Source organism: Chelonia mydas, chromosome 2, assembly GCF_015237465.2.
Source record: "Chelonia mydas isolate rCheMyd1 chromosome 2, rCheMyd1.pri.v2, whole genome shotgun sequence".
Lineage (NCBI taxonomy): Eukaryota > Metazoa > Chordata > Testudines > Cheloniidae > Chelonia > Chelonia mydas.
In genome coordinates, this window is record NC_057850.1 from 191,566,713 (window position 1) to 191,584,549 (window position 17,837).

At 38.7% G+C, this 17,837-nt stretch overlaps 1 protein-coding gene across 7 annotated transcripts in view; it reads right to left on the reverse strand.

The window, feature by feature from the left end:
- Window positions 1–670: 670 nt before the first annotated feature.
- The window catches only part of LRRC3B (leucine rich repeat containing 3B), a 62,214-nt gene continuing 45,047 nt past the window's right edge, over window positions 671–17,837 (reverse strand). For 6 of the 7 annotated variants that reach the window (XM_037890405.2, XM_043540913.1, XM_043540912.1 and 3 more), the window contains 2 exons: window positions 14,838–15,774; window positions 671–886 (listed from right to left, as the gene is read on the reverse strand). In XM_037890405.2, coding sequence (XP_037746333.2) covers window positions 875–886; window positions 14,838–15,611 — 786 coding nt within the window. In that variant the 5' untranslated portion in view covers window positions 15,612–15,774 and the 3' untranslated portion in view covers window positions 671–874. Of the gene's footprint in view, window positions 887–14,537; window positions 15,775–17,837 lie in introns of those variants that run through there. The other variant, XM_043540915.1, reaches the window with a different exon arrangement.

Here is a 17,837-nt window from a genome sequence, read left to right on the forward strand (position 1 = left end):
AGGGAAAAAGAAGAGACTATTTCCCACCGATGGGAAATGTTGTACAAAGAGCTGCACAAAATTTAACAGATTTAAATTTGAGTGGTGGCGAAGGACTCTGTGCCATGACGGAAACAAATCTGCCAGTGACCCAAAGCAGGACGATTTAGTCCCCATGATATGAAAATGGGTTTGGTTTTAGAGACAGATTATCCCTATGTAGAACAAGCAATCATGGCAAATCTGCTTGCCTTTTGGTAGATGAAGCTATTACATAGTGCGGGTGGAATAGCTTGGCAGGCTGAAGCAGAGGAAAGACATGCAAAACTTAACTTAGCAACCAAGTACCTGTGTGTTCCAGGAATGTTAGTAATGGCTTAATTTCTGTGCCATCACTTCCACCTACAGAACACATTTCAGCATTGCAACATTAATTAAAGAGCATGAAAAACAGATTTAGATTGGAATATCTAGAACAGCTTAAACCACCACAGGAGTTTCAGGCTTTTGTAATTAGTATACCCAGCTTTCCCTCCCCGACAAACCTCTATCCTGGATCCTACTACGTTACTGCCACCCACCTCCTCTTCATTTGTACACATACTAACCCACGTTTGAGGCTGCCTGGTTCCCAGTCTCATGATCGTAAGACAAGTTGCATTGTTAGAGCACACACAATTGAATGAGAGGATAGAAGAGCTGAGGGCTTAGTCTGGTAAACCAGTGCAGTTAAAAAAAAAAAAAAAAGAGTTAGGAACCGCTGTCAAATGTTCGCTAGGAGCAGCTCCATCAGGTCTGCTAGTAGGAAACGCTTCTCCAAATCCTCAGGCGAGGTTGTATATGTCCTTTCACAGACTTCTGTTTGTGCTGCATGCTGGGTCCTCTTCTTTGGGTTTCAATCCAACGCCTACAGCAGAAAAAACATGTGTGTCAGGCATCTACTATTGTACTCAAATTTTATATAAAAAGCATCTGAATAGTCATAACCCTTACGCTTTTACCAGCTAAAAACTGACCGCTGTTCATGCCTGCAATCATTTCAATGTTGTTGTGTCAAAACAAATCTAATGGTATAAGAAAGAGAAGCAGTTCAGTATGGATTCAGGATTTACCCTGAGGATTTTACAAATATAAAGCATTTTTTTAAATCATTGCAGGCTCTCTCCCAAACCATCCATCAGGTATGGAAGGACTCACTCTTCGAAGCCAAAATGATGCGTTCAGTATTCATGTGCACATATGATTTATTAATGCAATGAATGTAGTTTAGCTGAGGGAGTAGTAGATGGGTACCAGCTATCTTCAGGTTTGCAGTTCAGTCCTTCTGCATATTTAATTTTACCTCATCTTTGCTAATTAATTTTAACTAAAATGCAGAGGTTATGATCAAGGGTTGTCTCCACACAACTTCCTCTCTTTCAGAGGAAAGCTTGAAAATAGCAGAGCACATTCCTTCAAAGGCAAACGATGCTGATTTAGCTCACTCCAGCAGTATGTTCACAAAAAACAAACAAACAAAACCAAAAACAATCCCCTGCTGCTCAGCAGCAGTGACTGTGAAAAATACTGGAGACTTCAAGTATTTAAACAATAACGGGCTGTTTTTCCTAGTCTCCTGCTGGCTGCCACAATTCTACTGAAAAGTGACTGGGTGAGAGCTGTTGACTAAATAGGCTCTAGCCTTCATCCTACAGGTTTTACAATAGGAAGAAAGCTCTTTATAAGAACTCCCTACATGTAACTGTAAAGTCAGCGAGCACCTACATACCAAAAGAGCAGAATTTGTCCCTTATTATTAATGCACTATTTAAACCGTACACAAATAAAGTGCTGTCATGGTTATCTCTTGGAACATTGAGAAGTAATCGCCAGCTCCTAGTCTAGTTTTCCAAGAGGGCATGTATCAAGCAGCCTTTTTCCAGCAGGCACACAGTTTTCTAAGAGTTAACCCGCTATTAACCTCTTAATTCCAGCATGTCACCACAAGCTCTCTGAATACTTCTTGATGCAGCAACTTCTTTGAAAGAGCACATGCTGTGGTGAAATCCTGACCCCACTGAGGCAATGGCAAAACTCCCATTGACTGCAGAAGCGTGAGAATTTCACCCCCCAAGTACTTTTTGTAACAAGGTACATTATGAGCAGTGTACCTGGTACATCTGGCAACAGCACTGTGATTAAAACAGAACTGAGCCTTTTTTTCTTTAAGAATCTGATTGTGCAGTTTCACAAATGAGGCCTTAAAATGAGGTGCTGTCTGCGGGAGTTTCAGGATTGCCAACTGTAATAAAAATAAATGCATGTTTCAGTGAACTTCTGGGTTAAGTAGGTAAAGTTTATTTTCATATGCAGAACCTTAAATTAAAATACAGTAAATTGCACCCTGCTGTTTTAATTCAGCAAGCATTCTGCTTGAGAAAGTTTCAGTGTATATACTTCAATTTATTTACAGAATTTAATGTATCATCTGATATAAGGGACATATAAAAACCTCAGAAAAGAAGTAGGCATCAACTGTATCTTCATCCATTTACACATTTCCCAATAAAGTCCATCAACAGCAACAAGAGAAAAGTGGTTTTAACAAATGAGAGACAGCTGGTTGAAGATTAAACATGTGGACAGCTAAGAAAGTTAAATTAAAAGGTTATGCAACTTAAGTCATCCAGACAATACTAAACACCAAAAAAAAATTAAGGTTATAATGCAGCTGGAAATTAGCGGGGGTGAAACCCCCCCTAAAATACTTCAAGGTATAGCTGACAAACAACCTTAACTGATGTATTCATTTAGACTAGCGGAGAGCCAGCTTCTGGTTCCCCAAGATTGCTCTGTATCATTTTGACAATGCAAAACAGCCTTAACATTGGCTTAACTAGATTCTTAATCACGGGGAAAGCCCTAGGTGTCACAGTTGGCTCCATGCCATCCCCTGTGCACTCCCAGATCTAGCGAACATAGCCAGGGACCTGCAATCTCCACCCAATACCTGAGGTCAAAATGGCCCATGGAGACAAGAGGCAGCTGAACATAAGCTATAACAACGCAGACTGTTTCTTTCATGGACCGACCAGACCAGCACCACTAAGATCAGGGCAGTGCAAAGATACGTCCTCTCCCTTGCCTGCCCCCAATCCCAGAGCAGCACCAGGCACAGCATGGCCAATCCCCACAATCTTGCTGTTACAGTCTAAAACTTTAGCATGCTTATAATTCAAAAACAAATACTTTCCCTCGTCAGTATATCTAATTACTTAACAATATACAGTATAGAAATAATACCAAAAAAGAGAGCTCATTTGTTGACTTCAGAGTTACATTTCACGTATCCATTTCAGTCACTTTGGCTAAATCCAGAATAAATTAATTCTCTTCTACTGGTACAAGTAAATGCTGCGTAGAATTACATTCATAAGAGCCCTTAGAAAAAAAGAAAGTAACTTTAAGATGAGGACTAAAGCACCCGTAAGTCAAGAAATGTATAAAAGCTCAGCCTCAAAAGGTGACCAGCAAAAATGGCCATTCTGTTTGTTTGCTTATGATGTATGTGTAAGCAGGATCTGAATGAATGCTTCCCTGACAGCTAGCTAGAGGGTGGGGTGGGGAGACTTTGGGTGTGTTTATGTAAATACAGTTTGCTCCTGCCCTGCTTAGATATTCAGCAGATAGAGCGGTGTCAAAGTAATCAACTTGGGGTGGTGTTGGGTTACAAATCATCGTAGTACTGAATGCAGGGGTGGTGAAATGTTGTTACAAATGTTTGCTTATTGTAGGAATACAGGAAAGCATGGTTGTGCTTAACCTGTCCCAAGTAAGGGGGTCACCCTCATTTGAAAGAACCTCGTTAAGCCAGGGGCTCGAATGCCAGACGCCTAAGAAAATAAGAGGGGTGAGGCCAGGTGTCCTAGCCAGGAGGCTGCAAATCCTCTCCAAGGGTTCTTCCTGGACTAGTTAAGCCTGTTCCTCCCCACTGTTTAAATAGGCTTCATTAGGATCCTGTTTATTATTTTAAATGCTCAATCAGAACTGAAACGTGTTTTGGTACGACTGTGTTTCTACCCTGCCTGCTAAGAGCTTAAAAATCAGTAAGATCTGAAATCATTTGAGATGGGGCCTATAAAGAGCTGAAAAATTACTAAGAGACTGATGTGCAGAGGTTACAGCAGAGAGGCAGGTGGCAGCAGAAGGTGACTGACAGTCAACTGGCAAACGAGTGTCTGGTAAGGCACAGCATACAGCCAGCAGGGCGGCTGGGGGAGAGGCCAGTGGAGTGGCTGGTGGAGAGGGCCCCCGCAGAGAGGGTTGGCAAGTGAGCGCTTGAGCAGTGGAGGGAGTAAGGTGCTTTACCTCCCCACTCTCCACCCAGGGTGGGAGGTGAACTCTGGGTCTGCACTGCCCAAGGACAGCAACTGTGAGTGGGATGCAGAGAAGGGTCAGGCACATGAAAGGGACTTTTGGGTTAGTGAACTTGAGGGGGAAAAGGACACTGCCCAAATTACTTGCTCATGGTTTACGTTTTTATGAACCCTGGTTGCAGTGTTTTTCCAAATTAACACCCAGTTACTTCCCTCCTTTTATTAAAAGTTTCTTTTCTACACTCAGACTCTGTGCTTGTGAGTGGGGAAGTATTGCCTCTTAGAGGCACCCAGAGGTGGTGTGTCATTCTCCCAGGTTACTGGGTAGGGGCTCAGGTCGGTTTTGTGTTGTATTGATGGAAAGGAAACCCTAGATACTGAACCCGGCCCTGGTTGCTGCTGGCTCCACCTGACAGAAGGGTTACATAGGTAGAATGCCTGAAACATCTGGAGTTTTTTTCCTTCTAAAATTTTTCCCTGCTGGTTGTTTTTTTTCCTATTACAAGTTTACATCCTGTTTTCCACCTTGCAGGACTCTATGGCCTCTAAGGAAAAAAGGTACACTTTTAACATGTGTTGAAATCCTTGCATAGACAAAGCAGCTGTAGTTTAACACATTAGCTGGTTGAGGTAAAACCTGTGGGAGACTCTCAGGTTCACTTTGACCAGCTCCCACATGTTAAAACTACAATTGCCTTGTGTACAGTAGGATTTTAGCATGGTTGTGTTAACATGTTAAAAAAACAACCCCCTACCATTTCTCCCAGTGAAGACAAGACCTCAAATACATTGTCCACACTAAGACTCAAATCCTCAAATACATGATCATTTCTTAAATTTATTTGCAGTGGGAAGGACTTAGACTCACCTCTAGCATTCTAGAGCTTGTTGGGTTTTGTTCTTTTAAACTGTGCTGTATACCTCACTAATTCAGAGCCATCGCAAGAAAAAACAACATCCAAACTATTTTTACTCCCCCAAGAGGAGAAAGGAAAGAAAAAGCATAACATCTTACAGTAGACTATATCACTAAGTAAAGAATTCATGTCAAAAAATCTACCCACTAACGAATGCAAAGAAAAGAAAATTGGTCCACAGATACTATTCATAAATACATTTTTGCATCCTTGAGTTTTCATAAGTAGGCCAATATTCTAATTTTTTTTAAATTAAGTTTTAAAAGGGTCTGCAAAGTTCACCTATGCAGCACATATCCTATACTCATTGATTTGATTTATTGTCAAGCTCACTGACTGAGTGAAGTACAAACAAAACTAAGGACACCTGCACATTTTCCCATGAAAACCAACAGAAGTACTCATACTCTCTCCCTCTCTCTCTCTCTCTCTCTAAATCTTCATTGTTTAAAGCTTAACAATTCCCATTTTCACTAAAACATGCATTTAAGCAAAAGACATTTCCTTGTGAAAAACCAAAGCTTCAGAACTTTGTAAATGCTTATAGAGAGACTCCCTCACTCTTTGAATGGACCATAAACATGGTCCACATGAGTGATAAAACTAAAGCTGCAACATCATGTGTATCCATGGGGAGGGGTCACAGTGACGTGATGAAAAGAATGCAGCCATCCTATCTGGATGATTCACAGTGCTAACTGCTAGAGTGTTTCCCTGTAGCTAGCACTGTGAATCATTGAGAAGCCACTCTAACCACAAGTTGTGGTGCTGCTCGCCCTGGGCCTTGTGCCCATTCCACCCTTTTGGAGTCTCCTTGTCCACCAAAAGATCTGCTGCTGCTTCGGGGGAGAGAATGAGGCACAACTGTTTCACTTCTGTTTCTACCAGGAGACACCTCTCCTCACTAACAGTCTGGTCTGGGAAGTGAATTCCTTTTCCACCTGTCAAAAACGTTAGGGAGAAGGGGTGGGCTGGGGTGGAATTAAATTTAAAACCACCACAAAGCCTCTCACCCTGGCAAGAATCTAAGCCTGTACCACCATGCCTCCTTTCAGCAGTACCAGTGCCTTGGCAGCACCGGTCAATTAACCTCCCCTTCACAGGCTCTCAGGTGAGGGGCAGGAAATCAATAACCAGTCATCCTAGCATTCAGAATTAGTGTCTCTCTAATTATTATGATTATCATCATCACATCCAACTGCAAGTTGCACAGTAAAGTTGAGCTGCAAATCAAGTTATCAGAATTCCATCCACTTCAGTAATATATGCTGTATGGTCCCCTCAGCCAGGGAGGGACTCGGTCAGCTCATGCCACCTAGTAACTCTCTCCACACACCACTTGCAGGTTGTGTTAGCCAACTGTGGAGTGACAGCCCCACCTCTGCTTGTGACCTCACGGCCACCATGGAACTCAGCTGGAGCAAACCAATAAGGGAGTATTTGCATAAAGCCATTTTTACAGTACAGTTTTCCAGAATTTTTCTTTTTATTATTTTAGAGCATCTAAGGTGGGGGCTGGAATCTTTAAAAAAAAAAAAAAAAGACTGAGCCAAATGGAATCCACTTTTATCCAGAAAACACACTGAGCTTAATCAAAATGCCTCTTGGCTCTACTGGAGAGACAACAATACACAGCTTGTGGGGGATTATGACTGAAGCACAGATTTCCCATACATGTCAACATTTAGATTTGATCAGGAGGCAAAAATATTTTTAATTTAAAAAATTATTGAGTCCAAAGATCCCTCTGCCAGATAATTTTTTAAAAATGCCCTGTGCTATTTCCTGCAACGCAGCAGATTTAAAAACATTGAACTCCACTCCCCACAGATTTTATACTACAGAAGTGAGAGTGTAGTTGGTATTTAGCCATTTCTGTACAAAAACAACTTGTCAGTGGCAACAAATTATGTTGTTATAATAAAAGTACACAGTATGAGCCTACACTATAGTATCCCAAATGAACTGATGTAGCTGTCATTATTACACAGAAAAAATAATCCACATAGAAAATAATCACCAGCATTAAAAAAAAGTCCTTACACTATCATGCCCCTCAGAGGTGGAAGGTGGTTACAAAATTTAGAGGAAAGAAAAATTAGGCCTCTGAAGAATCCCTCCCCTCTCCAGCAACAACCGTCCTGAAGCTACAAGTAAGCCACATTTTTAAACAACTGAGCAACACTGTTCCCTTAATTCTCATGTTAAATTAAGCTTCAAAGCCTCCCACTTTCCTCACTCACTGAAGCAGAGTCTTGATGGGTCTCTTCCTGTACAAATGGCAACTTCTCCTTTCTTTAGTCAGTTTTTTATGTTGGGTTAAATACTGTTAGAAATGCCAATTTAGTAATTTTGTGAACAAGATGGAATTTATGAATTAAAAAAAATGGGGGTAAAATCCTGCCTAATGAAAGTCCGTGGGAGTTTTGCTGTGACTTCAATGGGGCCAGGATTTCACCCCATGAGTTTTCTTTTACAAGACACTTTTAGTCAAAAGAGTGATTATGTAAAAACAGCATTTTCTTTACTGCACAGATCTGCTCCTTCCTTTTGTGTTTCTTTTCAGTAAAATAACAGTTGTGACTCAAATTTTTAGCAAGACTGGCAGCACCTGGCCTATACAGCTACTGAAGAGTGACCTGGATACTTTTCCTTGCCAGCTAAATTGTAATTGCAATATTTTTGTGTGTTAGGCAGAGAAAGTCCTGCTTTATTTTTAGATTTTAAGCAGAGATTGCTGTGCTGGAAGTTAAAAGAAATCACCCTTTTATTTGTAACAAGACTAAATTAAATACAGAATCAATTGAAGGCATATCAATATGAGATTATATGTAAAAAAATCGCTTTTCAAAGCACAGTTTAACTTAATTTTCATAGGTTTGGGTGGGGTTTTACAAACAATGAGCGAGATCCTCAGCTGGTATAAAAATCATTGTAGCTCCAGGACCTATCGCACGGAGCTTGAGCTGTACATACTGGAAAAAACCTGAAGATTTGTTTTTTCATTTATTGGGGGGGGGGGGGGGCAGAGATAAAAAAAGTGTATGATTCCAGTGTGCAACAATTGAGGCACTTGACAATTGCCAAGGAGGCTTTCTGCTATTAAAATCATATCTAGTTATAGTCTGTCTACATTGTGTAGTACATATTTATAAATAACAGTAGAGCTAAATAATATATCAATTCTGTGTCGGCAGTCCGTTCCCTTTTTCTCTCCAAAAAGGGATAATTTATGTTTTAGGATCCAATATTCTGCTTGGCAACACAGTAATATAAATATGGCAGAAAATTGGTTCCTAGAGTAACTCCACTGAAGTCAACAGAATTACACCAGGGCTGAATTTGGTCCAGCATATATAAAAGGAATACAGATGGTGAGTCTTATGAAAGACATGTCCTATTTCAGTGTGTTTTTGTATTTTGCTGCTACAGCATATAATTTTATCTGTTCTCTTCAGATTCATTATTTGAATTTCCCCCTCTCATTGGAGGCTGTTTCTGCAGTCTACGCAGAGAGTTGGTAGCAGTGTTGGGGGCGAGAGTGGAACCTTTGAATAGTCTGGAGTTTTTGCAAAACATTTTCTGAAGAAAGGGCCTGTCTACACTACTGGCCGGATCAATGAGCTGTGATCGATCCAGCGGGGGTCTAGTATAGACGCAATAAATCGACTGCCGATCGCTCTAGCGTCGACTCCAGTACTCCACCTCAACGAAAAGCACAAGGGGAACTGATGGGAGAGCGTCTCCCGTCGACTCACTGCAGTGAAGACACTGCGGTAAGTAGATCTAAGTACGTTGACTTCAGCTACATTAATCATGTAGCTGAAGTTGCGTAACTTAGATCGATCCCCACCTCCCGTAGTGTAGACCAGCCCAAAGAAACCAGTAACATCTAAACCCAACAGGATTTGTGCAAATTAACACCATTCCACTCCCTAAAAGCCTTTTTTCTTGAAAATCCATTGAAGAGTCAATTTCATTAGCTCAACAGATAGCAGATTAATCTTTTGGCCAAAGAGCAAAACTTAGAATACCTAACAATTCTCTAGCGGACAAGGTGGATGAGCTGATATTTTATTGGACCAACTTCTATTGGTGAGAGACACAAGCTTCCAAGCCATACAGGGCTCTTATTCAGGTCTGGGAAAGGAACTCTCAGCATCAAAGCAAATGCAAAGATTGTTTAGCATAATTACTTAGCACATATTGTAAGAGGCCATTCAAGGTAGAGTGGCCTGTCAACACCTCTGCAGTCACAGGACAAAAAGAGGGGGTTAGTGGGTTATATATTGTTGTAACAAGCTATAAATCTAGTGTATCTGTTCAGTCCATTTAGCTGTAACACTCGAGTTCCTTCAGATCTGGGAAGAAGAGCCCTGTGTAGCTTGAAAGCCTCTCTCTCTAAGGTGCCACTAGTACTCCTTTTCTTTTTGCGAATACAGATTAACACGGCTGCTACTCTGAAATCTCTCATCAATAGCAATTGGTCCAGTAAAAGATTTTACCTCACTCACCTTGTCTCGCTAATATCCTGGGACCACCATGGCTACAACTACACTGCATATAAAAAAATCTTTAACTTTCCAAAACTGTTCCATTAAAGAGTACCTAAAATTTAAATAGACCAAATACTGGGACTTGCTGAGTCCACCGGAGTTGCAGGTACACAGCATTTGGCCCATGAAGATCACACAAAAAGCCATTCTTACCCACTTTCTGAACACATTAAAAAGAACTAGAAGTTCTTTTCTTCATTTGGAATGCAATTACCTATTTCCAACTTCAGTTTATTTTATAGATTACTTTCTTTTGTATAGCAACCCAGATAAAGAGAGAGTTAATAAACCCACACAAAAGGAGTAAAACAAGCTTGAGCATTCCATAGATTTTAAAACACGATACATGTGCTTTAACAGAAATAATTGATGTCCTCATAATTCTAAGGGAGGTTACTAGTTTGGTTTTTTTAATTCATTTTTTGTCCTTTAACTCTTGCTTTTCTAAAGCACCTGTTTGTAAATACTTAATCCCTAAGGCCACAAAACATTCCATGCTCAGTAAAAGTGAACCTACATGGATTCTTAGACAAATATTGTTTTATTATGACAGCAGAAATGCATTCCGGTTCATTTGTTCAATTTGAAAAGATAAAAACATCATGTTTTTAAAGATTACGGCCCTTAAAATGTTTAATTTATACAGTATTAAAGGCTGAGACTATCTATATGACGGTCTTATTTTTCATAAACATTTATCAGTAAAACCACCTAACACCCCCCCCATCAGTCCGATATGTAGTAGGACATGCGCTATCCACACATTCACTCATATTGCATGTCCTTTAAACACCCTGGCCAAAATTTTCAAACTTTGGGTGAATTCAGTGACATTTACATTGCAAAAAAACAGGCCATTTTTATTTAAGGTCCTAAATATAGCTTTAGGAGCCAAACTTTCCATACTCGTGTCTGAAAATGTTTGCCATTTCTATCAGGATGGATTGATTTAGATCAAAGTAATTTAAATGAGCAAGCAGGAATCCTTGATATAAATAACCAATTTTAATCTTCTTTTGCAGTTATAGTTTTTAGTTATTTTCCTAAAGAAATATTGATTCTCTTTGGCTGGTTGAATGATCAACCATTAAAACATGTTGATCTTCAACTAAAGATAGTCTTTATATTAACTATGGTATATATATTTTAACAGTTATATGCCTTAACACACATTTATTCAGATCTGAAATTTTTACATTTTTATCGTATCATTTAATGAAGAATTATGCATTTCTCATTTACTATGAGTAATTTTTTTTACTCATGATTTGTATCAAGCTGCATTTGGATGAAAATTGGAATTCAATAAAAATGCACAAAAATAGTATTTTAAAATGGTTTTCATTTGTTAAATAAAAACTACGTAAGAAAAAAATCAGTCTATCCAAATAATGATTTGTGTCTAAAACTAACTGATTTATTAAACAAAAGTATTATCTGTAGTTAGTGAAGAGAACGGATTGTTTCTGGTCATCATGTTCTTCATGATTTTAGAACTAGTATATCTCATCCTCTCAGACTTTGTTTTATTCATAGATTGGAAGAGTAAAACAAGGTTTCCGGCTTTTTCAAATCCCAGTGTGTTTCTCAACTTTCAATGAACTAGTCACTGAAGTGATCTAGTTCAATAAACTAAAATGAAGATCATATTCTCTGCACCTGTAAAAGAGTCTACTGCTGTCAAATGTGGTGCAGCACTTCAGCAAACTCTGGCTTCAGGTGCTTATCCAGTGACTTCTATCAGCTCAGTGGTTTGACTATCCTTAAAACTGGCAGCAGACACGTATTGCTTGAATGTTTTTATTGAATGTATATATTAATATATAATAGTAAGTTTAGAACTTAATATAGGTGGTCATAATTTCAAATATAATTTTTAATGGGTTACTTTTTAAAAGAAAAACATTTAAATTAAATTAAACATCCAATTACATTAAAAATCCGAATATTTTTAAATCACTAATTTTTATCCATGGCACTGGATTTTATTGGTACCATGCTGTAAATTACAGAGAAAAATCAGTATTGTATTTGGAATTATCACAGGATCTCTGCTTCCGTATTATATTAAAATTAGGGTTGTCAAGCGATTAAAAAAATAATCATGATTAATTGCACTGTTAAACAATATTTTTGGATGTTTTCTACATTTTCAAATATATTATTTCAATTACAACACAAAATACAAAGTGTACAGTGCTCACTTTATATTTATTTTTATTACAAATATTTGCATTGTAAAAAATAGTAGTTTTCAATTCACCTAATACAAGTACTGTAGTGAAATTTCTTTATCATGAAAGTTGATTTTACAAATGTAGAATTACGTACAAAAAACCTGCATTCAAAAATAAAACAATGTAAAACTTTAGAGCCTACAAGTCCACTCAGTCCTACGTCTTGTTCTGCCAATTGCTCAGACAAACAAGTTTGTTTACATTTACAGGAGATAATGTGGCCTGCTTCTTGTTTATAGGGTCACCTGAAAGTGAGAACAGGCATTTGCATGGCACTATTATAGCCCGCGTTGCAAGATATTTACATGCCAGATGTGCTAAAGATTCACGGCCCTTGATGCTTCAACCACCATTCCAGAGGACATGCGTCCATGCTGATGAGGAGTTCTGCTCAATAATTATCCAAAGCAGTGCAGACCTATATATGTTCATTTTCATTATCATGAGTCACATACCACCAGCAAAAGCTTGATTTTCCTTTTTTTTGGTGGTTTGCGTTCTGTATTTTCCATATCAGAGAGTGTTGTTCTTTTAATATTTCTGAAAGCATGCTCCACATCTCATCCCTCTCAGATTTTGGAAGGCACTTCAGATTCTTAAATCTTCGGTTGAGTGCTGTAGCCTTCTTTAGAAATTTCACATTGGTATCTTATTTGCATTTTGTCAAATTTGCAGTGAAAGTGTTCTTAAAACGAACATGTGCTGGGTCATCATCCAAGACTGCTATAACATAAAATATATGGCAGAATGTGGGTAAAACAGAGCTGGAGACATACAATTCCCCCCCAAGGCGTTCAATCACTAATTTAATTAATGCATTTAAAAAAAAAAAAAAAAGCATCATCAGCATTGAAGCATGTCCTCTGGAACGCTGGCCGAAGCATTAAGAGGCATATGAATCTTTAGCGGATCTGACATGTAAATATCTTGCGACGCCAGCTACAACAGTGTCATGCAAATACCTGTTCTCACTTTCAGGTGACATCATAATTAAGAAGTGGGCAACATTATCTCCGTAAATGTAAACAAACTTGTTTCTCTTAGTGATTGGCTGGACAAGAAGTAGGACTGAGTGGACTTGTAGGCTGTAAAGTTTTACATTGTTTTATTTTTGAGTGCAGTTATGCAACAAAAAAAAACTACATCTGTAAGTTCAACTTTCATGATAAAGAGATTGCTCTATAGTACTTGTATGAGGTGAACTGAAAAATACTATTTCTTTTATTTTTTACAGGCAAATACTTGTAATCAAAAATATAAGTGAGCACCGTACACTTCATATTCTGTGTTGTAATTGAAATAGATATATTTGAAAATGTAGAGAAAATTCAAAAATATTTAATAAATTTCAATTGGTATTCTATTGTTTAACAGTGCGATTAATCGCAATTAATTTTTTTTGAGTTAATCGCGTGAGTTAACTGCGATTAATCGACAGCCCTAATTAAATATGGTATGTCCTGCATATTATTACAATTGTGTACAAACTGCATACTGTATTTTGGCTGGTTGTAGCTGGTAAATGCACTATTTTTTTCCAACTATTAGTGAGAAAGTCTGCAGACCTCTACAAGTTAGTAAGTGGATGTAAGGTTTGGATTACTTCCCCAGGCACACTGCCTTAGATTTTCTGGCTGGAGGGTTGAATGGAGCAGAGCAAAGTCTTTGTCTATAACCTATCCTGATCTGCCCGAATGCACAGAAGAGAGAGTAGCAGCCCTCAGAGGCTGCTCACCCCTTTGCACCTTCATAAAATGCAGGTAGCTTATCAAAGGGAACAGGGAGCTTCTCAAAGTAACAATCTGGCTCCTGATCTGTTGCTGCTGCCGCCCCTTGCTCAGGGCTTATGACAAAACCATAACTGAGTCCTTTATCTGCAGGCTTTTCAAGACAAGGACCACATCTTGTCTTTTTCACTTGGCAAAGCAACTAGAATACCTGAGGAAACAGTGCACATGCTCAATAAGGAGTATGAAAATACAGACTGCAGTGGTCACAGGTATATAAGCACATGGTTTTTCAGACTGTATTCCTGCTTACATTTAAATTCATTTGATCAATCCTTAAGGTTTGGTTTGACGCTATTATTCCCATTTCTCATTGGTACTTACATATCTGTCCAATTGGCTGTGGCATCCTGAAGTGCAGGCTTCCTCACGGCTGCTGCTCCTTAGCTCAGTTGAAGTGCTATTCAGAGCACATCATATCTTCCGTTTCTTAAGCCCACAGGAACTTACTGCCTACCTGCTCTCCCCACCTCCATTCCCCTTTCCTTTTGAAAGGGGAACAACAAAAGGGCTACTATTCATCAGCTCTTCATTTGATTTCCTCCGAGTAAATCAAGAGCAGCCCCTGGCTGTGAACTGGAGTTCCCGAGATTTTATGAGTGTTATGACTCACAGTATTACTGCTATTTTTAATCTTATTAATATTGACAAACCAAACAGGTTTAGTCACTAGACAGATTTCTGATCAATAAATTACTCTGTTTAACATGGTTCAAAGTTAAGCTTTTATTCGGTTTTAAATTAAAAAAATAAATTTTGTTATTAAATGGGTCTAACTAATGTTTACATATTAGTTTACTTGCTTTAGAATACCACCAGAGAAGCAATTAAGCTATACCACTCAAACAAAAACCTTTGTTAGAAAGATCAACAGTGGCATAATTCAGTTAAACTGAAAAAAAAAAGTCTTAAATGTTTACAATGAATGTTAGAAGTAAACCTCTGGTTTTAGTGCCATCCAAATCTAATTGCCATGTCAAAGTCAGTTGTATTCAGGATACTATACCACAGTGCTAATGTCATCAGCTTCTTCTGGTTTCTTTTGCCTGCTTGGCAGGGATTTCAAGTACTCAAGGTGTCTTCTTGCATCCTCTTGATTTTGCCGCACATAATAAACAACATAGGATATCACCATGGTGAACCAGCCAAACATGGTGACTAGCATGGCATAATCAGTAGTCTTTTTAGGAAGGTTACAAAGATCTGCATCATTGGCAGCATTGAGGAACGGTCTCCCAGCATGTTCATCTAACACAGAAGTCTTACAGATGACGTTGTTGGCTGTTTCATGGTTGGATGCCATGCTCCTCAGGACCTGCTGCAGAGTACAGTCACAGTGCCAAGGATTGTTTGCAATTCTGGCTCTGGCCTTTAAGTTATTGAAAGCATTTTTGTGCACACTTTGAATCCGGTTGTCAGACAAGTCCAAAGTCTGCAAGGTTTCTGCCACTCCTTTAAAGGCATGTTCATCTATAAATTCAATACCATTTTTGGATAAATTGAGAACTCTCAGTTGATGCAAGTCCTTAAAAATTTCATTTGGGATTGACGTTATCTGATTGGAGTCCAAATAAAGTAAGACTGTCTCAGGAGGAAGATCTCTGGGTATTTCCTTGAGATTTGCATTGCTACAACTGACATTTAAACCTCCAGAATGAGAACAAAGGCAGCCTTTTGGGCACATACTGGCAGAATGAAAGCACAGTATCATGAGGACAAAACTTTGTAAGAGTAGACACATGGAGAGGGAACGAGTTAACCACAGGTCTACCAAATGCATGCTGGGATGTCAGCATAATCACACGACCATTTCTCATTTACCCAACAGTGGTGGTAAAGGATTCTGTACAGCCAAAGCGTAGCTTCATTTTCTTCAGCAGAATTAGCAAAAATGGACTAACAGGTGGACTTCCTCATGGTCAGTGTTCTTCTTAAAAATAAACCTAAGGAGAGAAAAAAAGGTTCCTTAGATCATACAATACAATCCAGATTAGTTCATTTAAAAGGAAATAAATGTAATTTAACTGAAAAGTATTGCACAATGGTCTATTATCCCATCAGCGCACAGGGGATTTACTCATCTAACTCCTATTAGCATTAATCTGAGCTTAGTACTAAAATTGCAGCACATCTTTAAAAAGATAGGCCACAATAGTTCTGAACTGCAGAGGTTTGGGTTTAATATCAGACAATTATTACAACAGTAGTTTGTTTTTATCACAGACTTACTAAAATAACAGCCATAAAATGTATTTACATTTTCTAAGTTACAATAGAAGGCACATTAATAGGATTTACAGTTGAACACCAGCAACAGTGACAAATAAGGCCAATATTTTTGTGGTTAATGACCTCAAAACGAAATACTTCCTATTTTAAGTCCAAATTAGAGAATTACATTGACGAAACATTTTTCTGACTGAATGCACTCATTATAAAAACAACCAAGACAAATATTGCTGGAAGGCACAGCACAAATCCATATTCCATGTGTGTATTTCCCCCCTCAATTCCTTTTTTTGCTTCTGAATGTTTTGAGTCTTCTAGTTCATGGAATATTGCTAGATATTTCTGGAGAGTTCTAAAGAAATAAATTTCATCTTCCATTTTCTGTCTAAAAAGATTTATTGTATATAAGTAACATACAGAAAACAGAAATAAAACAAATACAAACAAAGGAAACAGTACCATGTCTGTGCAATGAACAAAAACTCACTCGAGGTATACTATATCCCAATAGAAGATAAGAAAATGATTAATATCTCTTAAGCCATCTTCAGAGGGAAAAAGATGCAAATATGCAGAAGCATATTTCTTCAACAGAAACACAAATGCGGACTATGATATGTTGACCTATAAGGATTCACAGATAACCTCATTTTTCCCCTCCCATTATGCTAAACCATGAATTGCTAACCATTCCAGGCCCATTTGTTTTTATTCACACACTTTCTAGTCTTTTAGCAGCTCAGACATTTTCAAGCCTTCTGAGTTATATGTACATATACATGATTTTTAACATACAGTGGAGTCCAAAGAAAACTGAAATCCCTATAGGGAGGGATTTGTGAGATTCCATGTGGAACAAAGGATATCTATATTGCAACCACTTCTGCCTGCAGTGGTGCATCCTGTAGAATCCACAAACTAACCACACTTTCCAGGAGCTCACCACAGCATTGACTCTCTATATTACTGAATATTTTTAACCCAACTACAGGAGTTTTAGTTAACTGCACTGTAGCAGCAGCAAAGTGGTTACATCAGGACAAAACACGCCTCCCAGTATTGCTTTGTGTGTCAGGTACGTTACATGTGAGTATTCCATTGCTGCTTCAGTAGAATGTCGGAATTTCTAAAGAATCCCACAGCGGCCTCCTGCAAAGTATATCTGCAAGACAACTAAACACATTCACTTTTGCACTGGTGAGCCAGGAGGGGGCTTGCACAAGTCGCTTGTTAACAGAGCTGGCATTTGGGCTCCATAAACAGGGATCTCAATTTTCATTAAAAGAAAAAAAAAAGTTTCTATCCCTTTTTCTTGCTATGCTAGCCTTGAAAATGTAAAATGAAGGAAAACAAAATGTAAAAACCCCAAACAAAGAACAACACTAAGGTTGAAGAAAGCAGCAGCTGAATTCTCAGTCTTCAAAGTGAGGCTAGGCAGAACCTAAATTTCCATGCACGCGCACACATACACGTACATACACACACACACACACACTTCCTGTGTAAAATAAATCTATTGTGTTTGGGATGTATCCTTAAGAATCATCTTGCTAAACCTCCCTAAAAGCCTTAGATCAATCCTGTGCACAGTGCTGTGATCATGGAGGGCAGAAAACACTTATGGGCTGCAAAAAAAGTGTTTTATTAACCTGCCCAGAAGAGCTTAGTGCTGGTTACAATGTTGAGCCCTTTCTGAGGCTAAGATGGAACAGGCAGGTGGCTAACTTTGGCAGCTCCACAGTGTGGGTCTGCCACCATGCCTGTGGTGGTGGGAGCT